This window comes from Lagenorhynchus albirostris, chromosome 7, assembly GCF_949774975.1.
Source record: "Lagenorhynchus albirostris chromosome 7, mLagAlb1.1, whole genome shotgun sequence".
In the NCBI taxonomy this organism is placed as follows: Eukaryota; Metazoa; Chordata; class Mammalia; order Artiodactyla; family Delphinidae; genus Lagenorhynchus; species Lagenorhynchus albirostris.
In genome coordinates, this window is record NC_083101.1 from 57,009,028 (window position 1) to 57,028,083 (window position 19,056).

Sequence of the window (19,056 nt, forward strand, 5' to 3'; positions counted from 1 at the left end):
CTGTGTTTCAGTGCATAATATACTGTTGAATGAAAGGGTTTCTGCATGTTTAGCTTCTTCATTTAAAGGAGTCCTCAAAACAGTATGTACTGTTCCCATACAGGCTGGTGAGACAGGTTTCCAAGCTTTTGACTGGCCCTGGTTGGGAGTTACTTCAGGAAACTAGAAGCAGTTAAACTATTTAAAATGGATCAGAAAGAAACAAGGGTGGGAAACTGCTGTGTCTACTGTATGCCAGGCATTGGGACAAGTGCTTCTAGGAGTCTAAAATGAGAGATTCCCCTGTTAAAATGCAGATTTTCCTCTTCTACCTTCCCTTAATATTTTGTCCATTTATCAGTTAATAGGTAGATTGAGTTCAGATCTGTTACAAATTGGAATTTGTAGGTTTAGTCATTTAATATCATGCAAACAACTCTTGGCAGATCTTTTTTTTGTAAAAAAGGTCAACCCTTGGTTATATAAATATGTATTGTTTAATTTTTAATAATTCTGACTCTGGTTTTTAGTACCAGGGTTTTTGATGGTGGACTTGGTCTATATTTACGTAAAGCTGTCATTCTATAAGAGTACTAGAACATAAGCTTAAAAAAAGATTTGAAATTTTATCTTAATTGACACATTACTGCTTATAATTACTGTTTCCATTTAGGTTTTTTCCCAAGCAGTTCTCAAGGGTGTGATGCATTTCTTCGCCACAAGATGACACTGATATCTCCCTCAGTATTGAAGAAATATGGTATTCCCTTTGACAAGGTATATTAGTGTTACTCTTTAAAAAATTCATTTAATGTGTATAGTATTCGTATTTAAGACAAATTTAACATAAACTAATATATCTTTGACTTCAGGTAGGATTTTTAGGATGTGGGGAGAAAAATTCAGATTCATGTTTTATTTAGGTAACAGTTATTTACCTAAATATTAATTTGAAGTTTCTTTTATTTCAAGATGCATTTACTAGAGATTTCATGCAGTTCTAGCTCACTTACAACAATACTGAAAGTAAAATGTAGCACATTTGAGAGAATAAGATATATAGCTCTCCTCCATTGAAGTCTCTTATATGAGCAACAAAATTTATGTGTATGTGATCTATTTTTCTTTTTTTTAAAGAAATCAGAGCAATTTTTATTAGCAGTTTGGTTGGTTAGAATCAGTGGTTATGGTGCCAGTATGTTATTTCTAAACACATTCAGACATAATACAACTGAGATTTCATTATGGATAAAATTGCCTGATGATTTAATAATCAGATATTGCTTCTTGGGGTATTTCTGAAGATTAAGTTCTGTAAGACTCTGTACATGCTACATCCCTCTTTCTTTGTGTCTGTGGGTAGTAATTGGGTCAGAATTATTACAGAGCATGAGCATTTTTATGTGAAGAAACGGAAATGAAAAAAGCTTTTGACCAGATAAATAAAAGGTCTCTCTCAGTTGGAGGAGGATTAAGACCTTAGCTACTTCAGAAACACTAAAAAATAGTTCCACTCCCTTTTTCATTTTTTATTTGACTGTCTTCCCATAATCCTTGCTGTTTTCCACCTTAGAAGCTTTTCACTTGTGACTAAATCTTTCCCTCTTCTTAATCTCAGGCCCTTAAAGTCCTGTCTTCCACCTCCCTCCCCCACCACCCCCAGCCCAGGCTTTGTTCAAAGTAGAATTTTTGCAAGGACGAAGAAACATTCTCCAACTTGAGGTGGTCCCGCTCTCTCACAAACAGGCTGTGCAGTAGTCATGCATGAGACATACTTGTCTTATGTGATGAGGATGCTCTCAACACTGGTTTAGTCACATACTTTTACCCATGACAAAAAGTGTGCCTTGAAGATGTGCACTATGGAGAAGGTCCACAAGTGTGGGTGGGCTGCAGCACTACTGCAGGTACAGAGGTCAGAGGCTGCGCCCCCCCAGAGGGGCCATTCCTTCTGGCGGGCCTTGTCTTACTTGCAGATGCCTCTGGGCATCAGGCTTTCCAGTCTCAGACATATCGTCAGTGCACGTTCTTTCAGGTGGTTGGCATAAGCCTGATTAAGCACTTTTATTTAAGTTGAAATATTAGAAGGCAGAGGAGAAGGAGTAGACTGGAGTCCTCCAAGGCAGGAAAACCTCTGTGGGTTTTGGGCTGGTGATAGGAATTGATCAAGCTGTTCTTTGGAGAGGGGTTGTGTGAAGTAGCAGGACTGCGGGATTGGCTCATTTGCCCAGGATGGAGGCCTTTGGAGTTTGTAGCTTCTTTCTCAAATTTGGGGAGAAGGAGGCAGGTGCCTCACACTCCTTTCTGGGCCGAGGCTCTTCAAGTGCTATTTGGTAGATCACTAGATGCACCAGGCTCTTATCTGGTCTTTTGAGGATGGGACATTTCGTGGCTTTTGTGGGAAGTGGAAGGGTGAGTGCTCGTCCACAGATGGTGAGACACCAGCAATTTAGAGGGCTGATTGGCAGTTGCAGTTTTTCATATGAAATACTGCCATTTCCCCTTCCACCTTGATGAAGGGTGTGTGATGATTGTGTGCTCCTCAAGGAGCTTATTCTCTGATGATGATAATGTAACCTGGGACAGAGTAGCACAGACTTCAGAATTATACTTCCCAAGTTCATTTCTGATTCCGTCACTTGGGTAAACTACATAATTTTTCTGAGCCTCAGTCTCTTCATCTGGAAAATGGGGATAATAATAGTACCACTTAATAGGGCTACTATGAGGATGAAAAGTGGTGATCTATATGAGGGGCTTTGCACAGTACAGGTTATATATAATAATAACACAATCTTCCTCCTCAGTTTAACCTTCTCTCTTTAGGCAATCATTTTGCAGTTGGACTAACATTTTTTTCTTCTTCTTTCAGTGAATTTGTACATATTCATACATATATATGAAAAAGTATGTTTAACAAATAGCTAATTTCTGCTTTTTGATTACGTACACTACCCTTTCTGACATTTTTTGCCGTATGGAATTATGATGCTTGGTTAGTCTTAAAATAAAAGGGACTTGTTCTTGTCTACCCCTATATCTTTTTTTTTTTTTTTAAATATCAGTTTGTTACATAGAGGCAGTAAATTTGCCTTATATTTTGGCTAACTGGGATTGACCTGTTTCTAGAAATTATATAAAGGCATAACATTTAGGGTCCAATTTAATGGGAACAGGTACTTTTCAACATGGCAAGAACAGGGTTTTCTAGGGAGAGTAGAGAAGGATTGTAGGTGGAATTCAGTAGAGCAGTGAAGCTACTTTCCTTATCCCACTGACAACAGACTTACCCTCTTCCTCCACCTTATAGGGCTAGAAACAGTTGAGCAGAGTGAGTTTTGTTTTATCACATGGTACAAGGAAGTGCCTAGTTTCCAAGCACAATTATAATTAATGAGATTCAGTGAGACCAGGAAAGGAGAGAATCAGGCTTTGTTCTCAACGTGGCTCAGAATGATGGAACTGGAACCATGTTGAACACTGATAAGCCATTCTCTTCCTGCCAGGTGGCAGCTGGGTTGCCACTCATTGCAATAGAACACCTGCTGGGGTGTCACAGGGGAGGGGGTGATGAGCTAAATTTCAGAATTGTTGAGAAAGAAAATACTTCCACACACAACATTTTAGCATTCCTAAAATGGTAACTGAATTGCAGTGTGTGCACCTGTATTTATACAGTGTATCTCCTGTATGTTTCCACACAAGTGCATACTCACATATTCATTTATCAACATTTTAGGACTGAAATGAACCAAGGTAACTGAATGAATCAGTGAGTTATATATTTGATAGTCTAGCATTGAGTAGACAAGTTAAAAAAAAACACTGAAAAATTTAGCTTCACTGTATTTCTATAGCTCATGGTGTGTTTTGTATGCTTTGGTGATTATAAAAAAACCAAATTTCTGTAATCTGAAAATTAGGAATGGACTGAATACATTTTTCATCTTTGCTTTTGGGCTGCTGGCTTATTTACCCAAGCTAGCTTAATTATATTTGAAAATGCACTCACCCACTCATACATACTTACATATTATACATATATTTGAATAACTATTTGGTAGAAATTTTACTATTAAATGGAATGAAGTCAATTGAATGTTTTGTAAGTATTATGAAAGGATAATTTGGTGAATACTATCAACTCTTTAGCAACAAGAATTCATAATATTCAGCGTGTGTTATCAAAGTTTTTATAGCTCTAACTTGAAAAATGTCAGTTATGATAGTCCTGTTATATAATTCCAGTAATGTGAATTTTTAAAGTATTAAAATATACATATTGAATGCTAATAAGAACAAATTTATTTGAATAACATAAAACAAAGACATCTTCAAATAGAATATAATTTCTTTGATCATGGACTGAATGATTGAACTACATTGCCAGAAGGTCACACCCTGTTTAGAAAATTCTTTTAAAAGTCTCCTGAAAAACTATTAAAGGATTAAGTAAAGGATTTGGGGGGACTTCTTTTATAGCTCGGACATCATATTTTTTCTTTTTTTTAATAGGAAATACATTTTAACTGTATTTGCAATTTGGGAAGTCTTATAATTGGGAAATATTATATGTTTTCTACCCTGCAGATCACCCAGGAGGCTGGCGAATTTATGATCACTTTCCCATATGGCTACCATGCTGGTTTTAATCATGGTTTCAACTGTGCAGAATCTACAAATTTTGCTACTGTCAGATGGATTGACTATGGGAAGGTTGCTAAATTGGTAAGTTATGCCCCAAACGCTTAAATTAAATGTGTATTCTGATTATTATAGTGGGAAAGCTAAGAGCACATGCAGCATTTATTTTTTCCTCAATGATGTTGTGTGCTTGTCACCATAGTAATTTATTCCAGACAGATATATTTATTTTACATAGGCTATATTAATATTTGTAGCAGTGTTTTCCTGTTTTGAGATTAATGTGGAGCAATTTACTTTGAGAGGTAATTTTAAGCAACCAGTGCTTTCTTTCTTAAGCCACCAGTCTTCTCGTGAGATTTTCTGGTGGCTCCCTGTGACTCCATATTAGGTAGATGTGGCTCCTTCCATGTTAGAGTTCAGTCCATGGCTTAGAAAACAACTAGTTACAGAGGAAAGTGGTAAAATTGTTAACAAGAGGTGAAGGGAGGATGGTAAGAAGAAATAATTCAAACTGCCTTTAGTGTAGAAATGAATTTTTTGAAAGTAATAGTATAGAATGTATTTTAACAAGTAATATATCTTAATGTTAAATTTGGTATAAAAATTTGCATCTCCTGCTCAGTATATTTAATTTAGTTCACAAACTGTGTATTTTCATTCACAAGCAACTTGTGTTAAATTTCATTAATTGCCCCCCTGCAGCGTTAAATAGAGGACATCTTCAAAGTGATGGTAGCTCCTATTAGATTGCTTCCTTTCCTGTGGATTTTAAGGCAGATGTACAGGCTGGCAGAGGGCAGTTTCTTAATGAAACTGTGTGTTTTACTACAGAGTATGTAAAATTGACATATATTTGGTGGAAAATGGCACATACAGCCTGTATAGCCTTATCTTGGCCACTGCATGGTCCAGGCAAATACTATTCATTCTACATTGATAAAACTTTCATGTGGAACCATTGAGTGAACTTGGATAGAAATATATTCAGGGAAGACAACTCTAGGTTTATTTTACACAGGTATTTAGAAAATTGTATAATATATTAAAATAAAAGTATAGCAACTCAGAAAGCATTCGAATGAATTCGTGACATAAAAGAAATCTCCTGCTAGAAGACTTTCTCTGTTCTAAGTAATTTTTATTTATGAGGGGTAATTTAGAAAGGAGCAGAACTGAACTACTTCTTTCCCTTACGCATCCTTCATAATACAGTAAACCTAATAAAAAAACAGAAAGCCCGGTGTACATACCTTGGTCAGCTACTGCCGTGCTTTTGCAGAAAAGTAATGCTTGTATCTGCATCAAAACAGTGTCATAGCCCTGAGGTTATAACAAGGTATGTTATTTTATGGTTTGCATCTTTAATCATTGACATAATAAGTCAGCTATCCCAGCTGTCAGTCACCAGAAAAATTAGTTGGTTCTTGTTTACTACAACTTTCAGTTCTAATTCTGAGTATTGGCTTCTTCCCAAGACTAAAATGTCCTGAGTGCATTTCCACCTTTCCGGGTGGTCAGAGTGGGAGTGGAGTGTGACCAAGAGAGGTCAGGAGTGGTCCTCTCTGAGGTCTCTCTCAGCTGATGGAGCCCAGACCTGTGGGGCTGTTAGGAAGCAGAGCCCCGTAGTGGAAGAGGCAGGGATTTGAGGCCCAGCTCATCTTCTTGCTAGCCAGAGAACATCAGGAAAGTCATTTCTTCTTTTCGTTTCTTCCTATAGATTAAAAATCCCTCTCTACCTCATAGATTTGTTGGGAGGAAAATAACTTAGCTATGTGGGTATCCACTCATGCTGTGTTGATTTATATCATTCAATTTAGTCAGGGGATATGACTGTCTTGGTTCTGGTTTTTTTTTACTGGGTACAAAATATTCAATGGCTATAATGCAGTTTGGGCCGGTTAATTTAAAATTGTAATTACATGTGTTTGAGATGTTTCTAGGTGTTGTCTCCACTCTTTCCTTACTTTTGGTGAGGTGGTGCTATTCTGAGAATGTATTAGTTTTCTATTGAAGCTGTAGCAAATTACCATAAAATTAGTGGTTGCAAACAATACTCTTGTACTGTTTCCTAGTCCTGTAGGTTATACGTTGAACATTGGTCTAACCAGCAAAATTCAAGGTGCTTGCAGGGCTGCATTCCTTACTGGAGATTCTGACGAAGAATCCACTTCCTTGCTCAGTGAGATTGTTGGCAGAATTCAGTTCCTGGCAGTTGTAGGACTGAGTTCCTGTTTCCTTGCTGCCTGTCAACCAGGTCTTTGCTCCTAGAGGCCTCTCTCAGGTCCTTGCTTTGGTCCCCTACATTTCAGAGCAAGCAATCCACAAAATCCTTTTTGTCATAAAAAATAACATATTCACAGATTGCAGGAACTAGGACATGGATATCTTTGCTGTTAGGGGTGGAACCAAGTGGGGGTGGGGGGTGTGGGTGTCAGCATTCTACCTACCACAGAGAGCTTCAACTGATAACTGACATGGTGACGTATTAAGACTCTACTTTGGGACTTCCCTGGTGGCACAGTGGTTAAGAATCCGCCTGCCAATGCAGGGGACACGGTTTCGAGCCCTGGTCCAGGAAGATCCCACATGCCGCGGAGCAACTAAGCCCGTGTGCCACAACTACTGAGCCTGCACTCTAGAGCCCGCGAGCCACAACTACTGAGCCCACATGCCACAACTACTGAAGCCCGCACGCCTAGAGCCCATGCTCCACAACAAGAGAAGCCACTGCAATGAGAAGCCCGTGCATTGCAAGGAAGAGTAGCCCCCGCTCACCGCAACTAGAGAAAGCCCGCGCACAGCAACGAAAACCCAGCAGAGCCAAAAATAAATTAATTAAAAAAAAAAAAAGGATCTACTTTGATTCGTGTAATGAATTTTGGTTATTCTGCATAAAAATAGGAAACTAATCTTGGATACAATTTTGAATGTTTCACTAAAACATCCTTAGGCTTTCTTAAATTTATTCCTCAGTATTAATGTTTTTCTGGGCTATTCTAAATTAAGTTTGCTTACGTTATAATGTGCCGTGATGGCATTTTGAGGGAAGATTTTATTGTCTTTTATCCCTTATTTGACACATATTTTTATTGATTTTCAAGTTCTGTTTCTTTAGGCAACCTTATGAATTTACTGTATTGTGTGTGTGTGTATTTACGTGTGTGTGTGAACATGTGTAATTTTTAATCTTAGGAAAATTTGTAAATTGGGCAGTTTTTGTGTTTTGCTGGGGACAAATGTAATGTATAGTGAATTAATTATGAATTGTACTTAAAGACTTTTAACTTTGATGATGGCCAAATTGGTTAGTCTTAATTCTTTGTCTTCTTCAATTCATTCTAAATGATAACTATTTAAAAAACAGTAATTTTTCACAAGTGATAATGAGTTATGCATTTAGGGGGGATAATTTAAAAAATAGTGGCATACTTTTTATAGTTGAAGCACTGGGGAATGACATCTGCTTTACCCGTCGCATGTTGATTTGAGTATATAAAATCATCTGATAAAGTATCTGTGGTGTGGCATTAATTAATTAACGTGGTGCAGAGTGAAGGATCTCTACTGATAATATTTCATATATTACAAACCAATATTTCTAATTTCATAACATAGACAAGAGCTGTTAACGAGAGGTTATTTTTTTAAATTAATTTATTTAATTTATTTGGCTGCATCGGGTCTTAGTTGTGGCACACGGGATCCTCGTTGCAGCATGTGGGATCTTTCGTTGCAGCATGCGGGCTTCTCTTTAGTTGTGGTGCGCGGGCTTGAGAGCGCGTGGGCTCTGTAGTTGTGGCATGCGGGCTCAGTAGTTGCGGCATGTGGGCTTAGTTGTCCCATGGCATGTGGGATCTTAGTTCCCTGACCAGGGATCGAACCTGCGTCCCCTGAATTGGAAGGTGGATTCTTAACCACTGGACCACCAGGGAAGTCCCCCAGAGGTTATTTTTTAATTTAAAAAATAATTTTGGAAAGATAACCCCAGGTTCACTGATATTATTGGTGGTCTTTGTTTAACAGCCAGCAGGCTTTGGTTAATAGGAACCTTTTAAGCCATTCAGGTGGCTTAATGTAGATGGGGACAGAGCTCTGTTTTTTCAGGTAATGCTTGTCTGCTTTATACCAGGCACCATGTATGTATCTGTGAATTCATCACTTGGAGGCTGACCTATTTGATGGGAGCCAGAAGTGAGGGTAGAGTTGGCACTGCAAGGGATCCAGGACTGCTTCCTTTGTTGTTGGCTACTTGACCTCTGGTGGCATCTCTGGAGCAGGACAGGAGATGGGGCTTCTGTGGATTTCCTTTGAATGTATTACTGACCTTTTGGTATGTGGTATTGGTTCATGAAACCTTCTCTTTGTTTAAAGTATAGCTAACATTGACTAGAACTTCCATGCCATTATTTGTGGTGATCCCAAATACTCGTCTTCCAAATTTCAGCAAATTCCTGAACCTTTGATATTCTCAACTAAATAATAATAATAACAACAATAATTATTATGTGGATATTCTACTGCCTGTCGGTATGTTCCCTGTATTCTAGCACTTAGTCCAGATGGCTCTTTATTATACTATCTACCCAAACTGCCTCACCTCTCACATAAGGCTTTTTTTGTGCCTAGATTGTGGAGAAGGTCTTTAGGTAACAGACATAGGTAGAAATGAGCCATGATAGCAACTTAATTTGACTATCCTTATTTCTAAAAATTCCTGCTAATGCCCTTGGCCTTGCCATTCCTCTTGTTTCTATCTTTCCCTCTCTTCTCTTTAGGATCATTCAGCTCTTTTTTGCCTTGACCTAGTAAATATAGCAAGCCAAATCCTGCATGATACTCCAGAAGAGAAGGGCCTTGCCTTAAGAGGGCCCACCTACCTAAGAAAGCAGTTGTATAATTTCCCCCCCCCCCCATTTAATTTATCAGAATTAAGGTTTTTCACTGAAAAAAATTGAGAGGAATGTTCCAGGTGGCCACGTACCCATATGCCTACTTATAGGCAGAGTTCAGCTTTGGTGAGTGCCCAGTGAGTTTCTTCTCTGGAACAGAAATTGTGCTACATGATTGTACAAAAGGACTTGTTTTCTTTGTCTTCAAGGAGCTTTCATAAAGAGCAGAAGGGCTTTTAATAAACCTCCATTTGCAAAGCTATAGTATGAGTGGAACATATCATCCAGTTATTTTAGGCATTTTTCTAGCTTTGAATATCAGAGTAATCTAGAGTGAAACACTATATATTTTTTTCTAGTAGAGATTTAAAAATATCTACCAGATTGCATAGCAGTTGAACTAAGATATTGCTGTATATTCGAGATGAATGTTTTCTGTTCCTGGAACGTTCTTTCTGTCTGTGGTGAAATGGAGTCTGTGGTAACTTCTGTGCAGCAGCTGTGGTGGCATTCACAGGTCTGCTTCCTAGCTAGGACGGATCAGAGAGCTGGCCTGCAGGTTGTATTTCATTTTTCCGTTTGGTGGGATGAAGTGCCGTTGTTTTGATGTTAGGTTTGATGGATTTGTTTGCCACTGCATTCATTAGCTTCACATCAGAAAACTGACAGGCTGTTAAATGAAACTTTGGCTTAGATTTTCAGCTTGACTGTTTGGAGACATTTGTGAAGATATTATGTTTTTGTGTTGCAGCAGCCTCCAGCACTATGATTGTCTCTAAGGGAAGAAAAGTTATTTACTGTACTGATTTTCTTGAGTAAAAACGAATCATTGTCTGGGGGACAGTCATATCTAGCCTACACCATCAGAAGCAGTGTATTTATGACAGTGTGTGCCGCATGAGAGACTTATCTGTGGCATGATAAATAACATTATCTTCTTGGAAGGAAAGGTAATAGTTGGTGACTCCAAAATGATATCTCATAGTTTACATTAATTTTATTTTAAGTGATAATCTATTAACATGATATGCCAGAAAGTTGAAAAATTGCACTGCAGAGCTGGGAATGTTCTCTTATGAACTCCAAGAGCATTACTTCACTATCTAACTTTAAAGCATTCGGACATTTGAAATCTCAAACGTTTGAACAAGTTTAAAAAGAGATGATAGAATGTTGAAATTGATTTCCTTTTAATCTGGAAGGGATTTCAACTATTAAATTGTCTTTCATGCAAGAACCATGATATGGGTTCATTTTATTTTATATTTCAATCCTTCTCTTAAATTAAATTTGGTTTTTCCTAAGTCAGGTAGCAGTTGTCCTAAAAAATCTTTAATCTTGGGCGGTCTTTATTAAAGTAATCAGGAATCATTTTAACAGTGAGTCTCTAGGTTATATTTTAATATGCTTTGGATTGTAGAATACCAGTGTAGTGACATTTCTCTATTCTTACAGCTTGTGAAGGAAAGAAAATGTAGACAGTGTTGCACATTGCTCATTTAACAGTTCTTGGCATTCTGATTTTAAGTGTCTGGTATGGCATATAAAATATGAACTTCGGGAGTTTAGTGATTTTATATTCTGCACTTTATCTTTTTACCTCTACTTTGTCTCTATGTCCTGGATCCTGGCGGTACAACATAGCAGTGCTGATGAGTGACTCTCCTCTGCCTTTTTTACAGAGCTTAAAGGAAAGAAGAGAAAATACCATGTAGAGAAAAAGAAGCATACAAAGTCATGTCCTTAGGAGTTTGTACTCTAACTGGGAAGTTAGTATTTATGTAACAAGAAGAGGTATTAAGAAAGAAAATAGTCACGTTATGTCCCCATTTTGTTTGATGAAGTATTGAGTTGTGGGATTCAGAAAATCTGAGACTTCAAGTAGACTATTAGGAGAGCCAATTGATTAGTATATATTGTGTCTGCAGGAGAGATATTTGGGGCTTGAGTCCTCAGAGATAGGGAGCCTGATTTCATTCAGTGCTAATTTAAATTTGCTGGATTATGGGATTTGAATGGAACTAGGTATATGGTTTATGATACTGATGTTTAGTTGCTAACCTGAAATCAAGATAATATCTGTTTTTGAGGCTTTAGTTAACTCAATACCTTAAAAAAAAGTAAATTGGCTTTTTGAATAATGTGTACCCTATACTGAGAAAAATTAATTTGTCTTTAAGCCATTCTCCTTTCATCTAGTTTGATAGTAGTAGTAGCCGACATTGTTCACAATCCGCCAGGCGTTGTGCAGGGGGCACTTCACACATGTTGCTTCTTGCCGTCTCAGAGATAATGCATGTCTTCTGTCCTCTACTAGCCCCCTTTCTCAAACCAAGGAGTTGGGATGTTGCCTAAAATGAGGATGGTGAGGTTGAGATTAGAGGCAGAAGGTTGGCCCCCTAGTGCCCCATATCCTTCTGGATTCATCTCCTTGGATGTGGTGGGTTAAACAGGTGCCAGCCAAGTATGTGATTTGTAGGATCGCTTTTAAGATACTTGAGGCTTCAGAATGATCCTGTCCCACGTAAGCTGTAGTTGACAATCACCACCAGGTGGTGGTGATTCTCTCTGGCATTTGTTTTTGTTTGGGTTCTTAAAGCCAGTGGACACTTTATTCTGTATTCTTATGATCTGTTGATCAACCTACTTATGAATTCTTTTTTAGCCCATCGTTACCTCTCAGGCTTTGACCACCCTACTCTTTGATTAAGTTGGGGAAAAACAAAGGTTCTTTACTTCCTTCTTCATTTTGAGGAGTGAGGGGGATCCTGAGGCATCAGTCTGGACAAAAAGGTCTGTATGTAGAGAATCAGAACAAAGTTTATTATGCTCCTACCTTGACATATTTCATGATTATCAGGGACCTAATTTTATTGAAGCACTTTTTGAAGCTTTGGGGAATTTTTTGTTTACCATTTCTTTTGCCTTTTCCATTTTTTTTTTTTTCAGAGTTTATAACAGTAAACACAGTAAAAAATTCCGTAAAAGGCTGTGTCCTAGATAAATGTTTGGAGAAGACGGTAGAAGTTGGGAGTGAGTATTCTGGTCAGTGGTGATCCAGAATTCTAGGAGAGTAGTGGGAAGAACACCTTGGCAGTATTTGAGGGAAGCAGGTTGGCCAGCCCCTCAAGGGAACAGAGGGGTAATGGGAGAATCATTTGGGCTCTGGGCACCCCCAGCATTTATAACAAACAGATTTCCTGGTTCCCCACAGCTTCTCATTCTCTCCCACACAGGGTTTACTGTGTTTTCCTCCTTCTGCAACTACCACTGAGAAGACAAGCAATGGTTTATCTAGTAAGGGGTGGTTTCCTCGCTTGAGGGATTCGGAGCCAGGTGGCCCCAGGGTTGGTGCATCTCAGCACTGTCATGAGGTCTCATGCTCTTCCCCTCCTTCTGTCTCATTCTCCTCTGTGGGAGGGTATTTATTAGCAAGCTTGCCACTATAGCTGTGCTTACTGCAGACGTGTTTCTTCCAAGGAGGAAGGAGGGGGACAATGCAAGAATGTGGCTCACCCTCGTCCCTCTATCTGGGAGGAAAATCTTTCCTTGAACCCTACCTGAAAAAACTTTTATATCTCATGGCCAACCCAAACCATAAGGAAGCTAGGAAAGTAAATGGCAAGTCATTTTGGGAGAGCACCTGTTATGTGCTGGGCCCTGTGCTTTCAGTTAAGAAAGTAGTAAACAAGACATGTGTGGTCTCTGTCTGGTCAGTCGATCCACATTTAGAGTCTACAGCAGCTGTTCTCAACCCTGGGAGCTTTAAAAGCATGGACCCACCCAGACCAATAGGATAAGAATTTCTGGTGAAGGGATACAGCATTTGCATTTTAAAAATCCCCCTAGGTGAGTCTGCTGGATGCTTTGGGTTGAGAACCAGTGGTCTTTAGTGAATTAAATAGGCCTTTGTTGTTTGGGTTGATGTTTTCTTTTTTACATTGCAGCTAAAGGTTCACTGGCAGCTCTATCAAACAGACCAAAATAATTATAAATGCAATTTATATATAAATGTAATGTATAAATTTACCACATTTAAACATTTTCTTCTGAGAACCTAAAGCTTTCCAGTCCATATGTGACATCCATTTTTACAACTTAACTCATCACGTCAATTCAGATGATGAAGCCTAAGATTTCATAGCAGGAAGGGAAATGATCGATTTGGAAGGTTTTTGGACAACCTAAGAAAAAGGAAACATGGACCATTAAAATAAAGTCAGTTCTTCTAACACCAATAAGCTGATTTTCTTTGGGAAAATCACTTTGCCTTGCTAAGACTGTACTGTTGAAATAGTGGTCCTGTTCCTAACTTTATTCAAAAGCTGTGGTGGAAATGTCCACATGTTGATTAGGAGGCAGCATGGCGAGGGGTAAAGAGAGCACAGTTTGTAGCTAGTGGGGCTGGATTTGAATATGGGGACGACCGCTTGCTAGTGATTAATCCTAACAAGGATTCACTTGATAACTTTATGATCTGGTTGCTAATTGTTTGTTCTTGCACAGTACCTCCCTCAAAAGATCTATATAATCTTTTGATTCAATGCTGTAACTTACAGAAAAAGCTAGTTATAGGAGGACTCGGGAAAATTCCTCAGGTGGGGTCTGAACCCTTGGCCTAGCCACATAGTGATTTTCCTTTCTCAACAGAAGAGCTAAGTGTGAATTAGGACTTCTTATATAAGGTATGCCAACCAAGGTCACTGTTCCCTTTCCTTCAAGATACTTGTTCTCTGCTGATTGAACAAAAGCAGCATGAGCAGATGCCCAGTTTGAAGTTTGATGTAGGCATCTTGCCTACTTGATCATTTGCTGTGACCTCTTTGAATCAAAAGAGAGCTTTAATGGGATTTCACTGAGGTCAGTGGCAATAATTAGACTTTAATCTGTGGATCCACAGTCTATCCTCCCTCTGCTGTGAGCAAGATGATAGAAAGCGTGAACACACCTCTCTTCAGAACCGCTTGTCAGAACTGTAGCCCGGAAATTCCCACGGGGGCTGCAGCCCCGGAACACTCTCTCACCAGAGCCCCTTCTCAAGCAGAAGGTTGAAAGTAATGACGGTAGTAGCTGAACAGGGTGTTGATATTTAGATATCAAAGGGAATAAAGAATGGGTGAAGAAACCCCTGATTAATCTCTATTACTGTTTTAACGTTTCCGCACTTTCGCAGTTAGAAGAATCAGAGTGTTAGACGATTCAAAGAGGAAAGGTGCCCCCAGTTAGGCAGACCCTAAAAAAGTCTGATATCATATAGAAGCCCAGTGCTTGGTTCTCTCCCTCTTTCAGCCATGCCTAGCATTTTAAATTTACTATGCTTTTATTCCCTACAAACTATGCCTAGTAATATTTTTTTTTTGCCTCATTCTGCAACGAGGAAGGTAAAGCAAGAGTATCTTCTGGACATTCCAGATACTCTGGAGGGATGATTTCCAACATGATAGCTTAGAGCACTGATTGATTCCTTGTGGCTCTATCTGTGATATTTAGTGCTCACAGCTAATTCCATCTGGCATTATTTTTGTCTTTCATTTGTATTGATCAGTTTGCTGATCCTGCCAAGTGCTGTCCTTAAGTGAGAGCAATATCGATACTTGTATGCCTCTTGCTTATTTATAATGCTGAGTGCAGTTTTATGATGGTGTTTTGTTTCTCTTACTGTCTGATATTTTGATTTTTATCATACTTGAGTATGACCAATGAATAAGTAGCTAAGTAAGGGAAGTTTCAAATTAGTGTTGTTAAAAATATGAAGAAATAAAATCGTAATATTGGGGAACTGTCTATTTTATAATCATAACTAGCAGTATTTTGGCGATGAGGATTGTACGTATGTATTTTACCAACATTGCTATTATTTTATAGTCTTTTAGTAAAAGGCTAGAGAAACATTAAAGCAGAAAAATTTAGCATGCCTTATGTTCCATGTATAATATCAAAGTTAGCTTTATAAAATTAATTATATCTTATATCTCCCTTCAAGATGCTTCATTAGAAATATAGCTCAAGTAGTTACTGAGATTCCATGATCTGCTTAGTATTGCCATCAGGATCACTCCTGACGTGACACAGGGTAGTGGAGGCGGCTGACACTTTGGAGACTAACAGACTGTCTTGAATCCCTCTCAGGCTGTATGTAATTCTTCTGAGCTTCATTTTCCTCATATATTAGGGAGGCATTGTTGTGCAGTGAAGGCGGACAAGTTCAAGGCTTGGCCAGGCTCTGACTTGAATTCTGCCTTTTCCTTTTACTAACTGTGTGATTGGAGCAAGTACTTAATTAACCTCTTTAAATGCCTTTTTCCCATATGTAAAATGGAGATTATAGCCTCTTTAAGTTGTTCTGAAAAATAAATGAAATTAAATCTGTAAGGAGGCTTGCAGAGTTGTGGTGGGGACTGGATAGATGTGTGGTGGGTTAGGATTGTGTTTCCTCTGCATCTTTCTTGCAGAATTCCAGTTTGGGGAATTGACCTTGGCTCAGTGGTGGGCCTGGCTGGTCTAAGAGAATTCCCGTTTCCTTTTCCAGCGATGATGGATCAGATCAGTGGGCCAATCTTGGCCAAATAGAAAGGAGGTTAGGATTGGTGGAGAAATAGAGGAAACCGCCAGCTTGCCCTAGGAGAGTAATGGGAGACTCGTCTCTCTAAATGAGGACAAGGAAGCACTGAAGTCTCCAGCCTGCGATCTTAAGGGGACCAGACCTAGCTTAAAGCCCATGCTTTAGACACCAGGTTAGAGAGCTGAAAGGCTTCTGTTTAAAATCAAAGCCTGGAGAAAGCAGGCCAGTGTTTTATTTTTCATAACTCTGTCAGAAATACAAGTGTTTGTTGCTCCATCTCCAGAGTATTTCTTTCCTTAGTTAAAGTGCTTTGATGGCTAATTTGAGTGCAAGCAAACAAAGACCCAACCCAATCACACAGAGCCGTGTTAGAATTCTGGTTTTGTGTGTGGTACTTGTGTAACCTGCATCTGTGAGCCATAGTTTTCCTACCTGTAAAGAGGGCTTTAACTGGTGCCTCACCAGGATGGGGGCCACAATGGGGGCAGGCACCTAGCACCATGCCTCTCTCACTGAGTACATTTTTAAAAAGCCATTCATCATGGTCATTTCTAAGTCAGGGAACTCCCTAATACTATTTGGGGAAGACTGGTGGGGTTCAGGCCTGAGGTGCTGAGAAACAGTGGCTATGGGGATAGTATTTGCAGCATACGTGCTAACAGCAGGCTGGGCAGATGGATTGCTTTATATATTTCTACTGAATTCTCACATTCATTCACTTTTACTTTCTGCCAAAATGAGGGCAGCATTTGGAGTTCTGTGGGCCAGATTGCCAAGAGGAGACATTTGAAGGAGCTGTTGCTTATGTGTTCAAAAACATACTGTGTCTCTTGGGCCCTCTGTTGAATTCGAAAGACCATGTGTTGTAAATTCTTGGAAAGAAAACCATCATGGACATTGTAGATTCCTGCTAAGTTTGACTCTCGTCCAGACATGACTTTTACATACTGCATACATATGTGAATTAACAGAAAAGAATAGGTTGTTTCCAGCAACTTTCTAAATTTTCATAAACTATATTTTTATACGGCTTAGTCATAATATTCAGTGTTTCTTATATTCCCAGTTCTCAGGAACGTGTATTCTGTCCTTTAATTTTAAGTATTAATTAACAAAAAATTGGACTCTTCTGATGACTATTGAAATAGCATGAAAACCTGTTTCTTTGAAAACTAAAAAATTGTTCAGACTTCAGTAGTATTCATAGTAATACTGAAGGATTTTTTTTTCTTATCATATTAGTAAAGACATAAGGAAAACTTCCATTACTCTTTTTTTTTTTTTTTAACATCTTTATTGGAGTATAATTGCTTTACAATGGTATGTTAGTTTCAGCTTCACAACAAAATGAATCAGTTATATATATACATATATTCCCATATCTCTTCCCGCTTGCGTCTCCCTCCCTCCCACCCTCCCTATCCCACCCCTCCAGGCGGTCACAAAGCACCGAGCTGATCTCCCTGTGCTATGCGGCTGCTTCCCACTAGCTAACTACCTTACTTTTGGTAGTGTATATATGTCCATGCCTCTTTATCGCTTTGTCACCGTTTACCCTTCCCCCTCCCCATAGCCTCAAGTCCATTCTCTAGTAAGTCTGTGTCTCTATTCCTGTTTCACCCCTAGGTTTTTCATGACATTTTTTTTTAAATTCCATATATATGTGTTAGCATACGGTATTTGTCTCTCTCTTTCTGACTTACTTCACTCTGTATGACAGACTCTAGGTCTATCCACCTCATTACAAATAGCTCAATTTCGTCTCTTTTTATGGCTGAGTAATATTCCATTGTATATATGTGCCACATCTTCTTTATCCATTCATCCGATGATGGACACTTAGGTTGTTTCCATCTCTGGGCTATTGTAAATAGAGCTGCAATGAACATTTTGGTACATGACTCTTTTTGAATTATGGTTTTCTCAGGGTATATGCCCAGTAGTGGGATTGCTGGGTCATATGGTAGTTCTATTTGTAGCTTTTTAAGGAACCTCCATACTGTTCTCCACAGTGGCTGTATCAATTTACATTCCCACCAACAGTGTAAGAGGGTTCCCTTTTCTCCACACCCTCTCCAGCATTTATTGTTTCTAGATTTTTTGATGATGGCCATTCTGACTGGTGTGAGATGATATCTCATTGTAGTTTTGATTCCATTACTCTTGAGAATGTACTTGTTTGACTGATCACTTTGTACTTCTGTTGGTGGTGGTGTAATTGGGATAAGTATCCTGAAAAGCAGGTAGGTAATGTGTATCAATACTCCTCAACATCTCCATGCCCTTTGATCCATTTCTTACACTCCTAGGAAATAATTGGAAATGCAGGCAAAAGTACACTTACAAAGATGATTGTTGTAGTGCTAGTTTTATCAGCAAAACTTGAATTATAACTATTATGTCCAATGATATGGGAATCATTGAGTAAATTATGGTGTGCCATGTACTAGAATCCTTTTAATTTTACAGAAAATTATTTGAAAGGAAATCATGACGACTCTTTGTATTGTTACCTGTTGTTAAAATGTATGAAACATTAGTGGGCTTCCCTGGTGGCACAGTGGTTGAGAGTCCGCCTGCCGATGCAGGGGACATGGGTTCATGCCCCGGTCTGGGAGGATCCCACATAGCGCGGAGCGGCTGGGCCTGTGAGCCATGGCCACTGAGCCTGCGCGTCCGGAGCCTGTGCTCTGCAATGGGAGAGGCCACAACAGTGAGAGGCCCGCGTACTGCAACAACAACAACAACAAAAAAAATGTATAAAACATTAGTATATGTCCATGGCCAAAAAACTTAGAGTACAGAAAAATATTTAATGGCATCCTTTCTAGTCCCTTCCTTAAAGGTAAAGCCTTTTAACAACTCCTTGTATATCCTTTCAAAAATATTAGCATATATCTGTCTCTATCTTTTAAAAAATTTACACAAAGTTAATCAATGCTGTTCACATTGTTTTCCAATGTCTTTAAACAGCTTTCC

General features: G+C 38.9%; 1 protein-coding gene across 5 annotated transcripts in view; it reads left to right on the forward strand.

Annotated features, from left to right (window-relative positions):
• KDM4C (lysine demethylase 4C) overlaps window positions 1-19,056 on the forward strand; it is a 400,008-nt gene that overhangs the window by 113,317 nt on the left and 267,635 nt on the right. For 4 of the 5 annotated variants that reach the window (XR_009541598.1, XM_060155068.1, XM_060155067.1 and 1 more), the window contains exons 7-8: window positions 653-756; window positions 4,570-4,707. Coding sequence is in view for 3 of the 5 variants with exons in the window: in XM_060155068.1 (XP_060011051.1) it covers window positions 653-756; window positions 4,570-4,707 (242 nt within the window). In the remaining 2 variants the exon portion in view is untranslated. Of the gene's footprint in view, window positions 1-652; window positions 757-4,569; window positions 4,708-19,056 lie in introns of those variants that run through there. The other variant, XR_009541599.1, reaches the window with a different exon arrangement.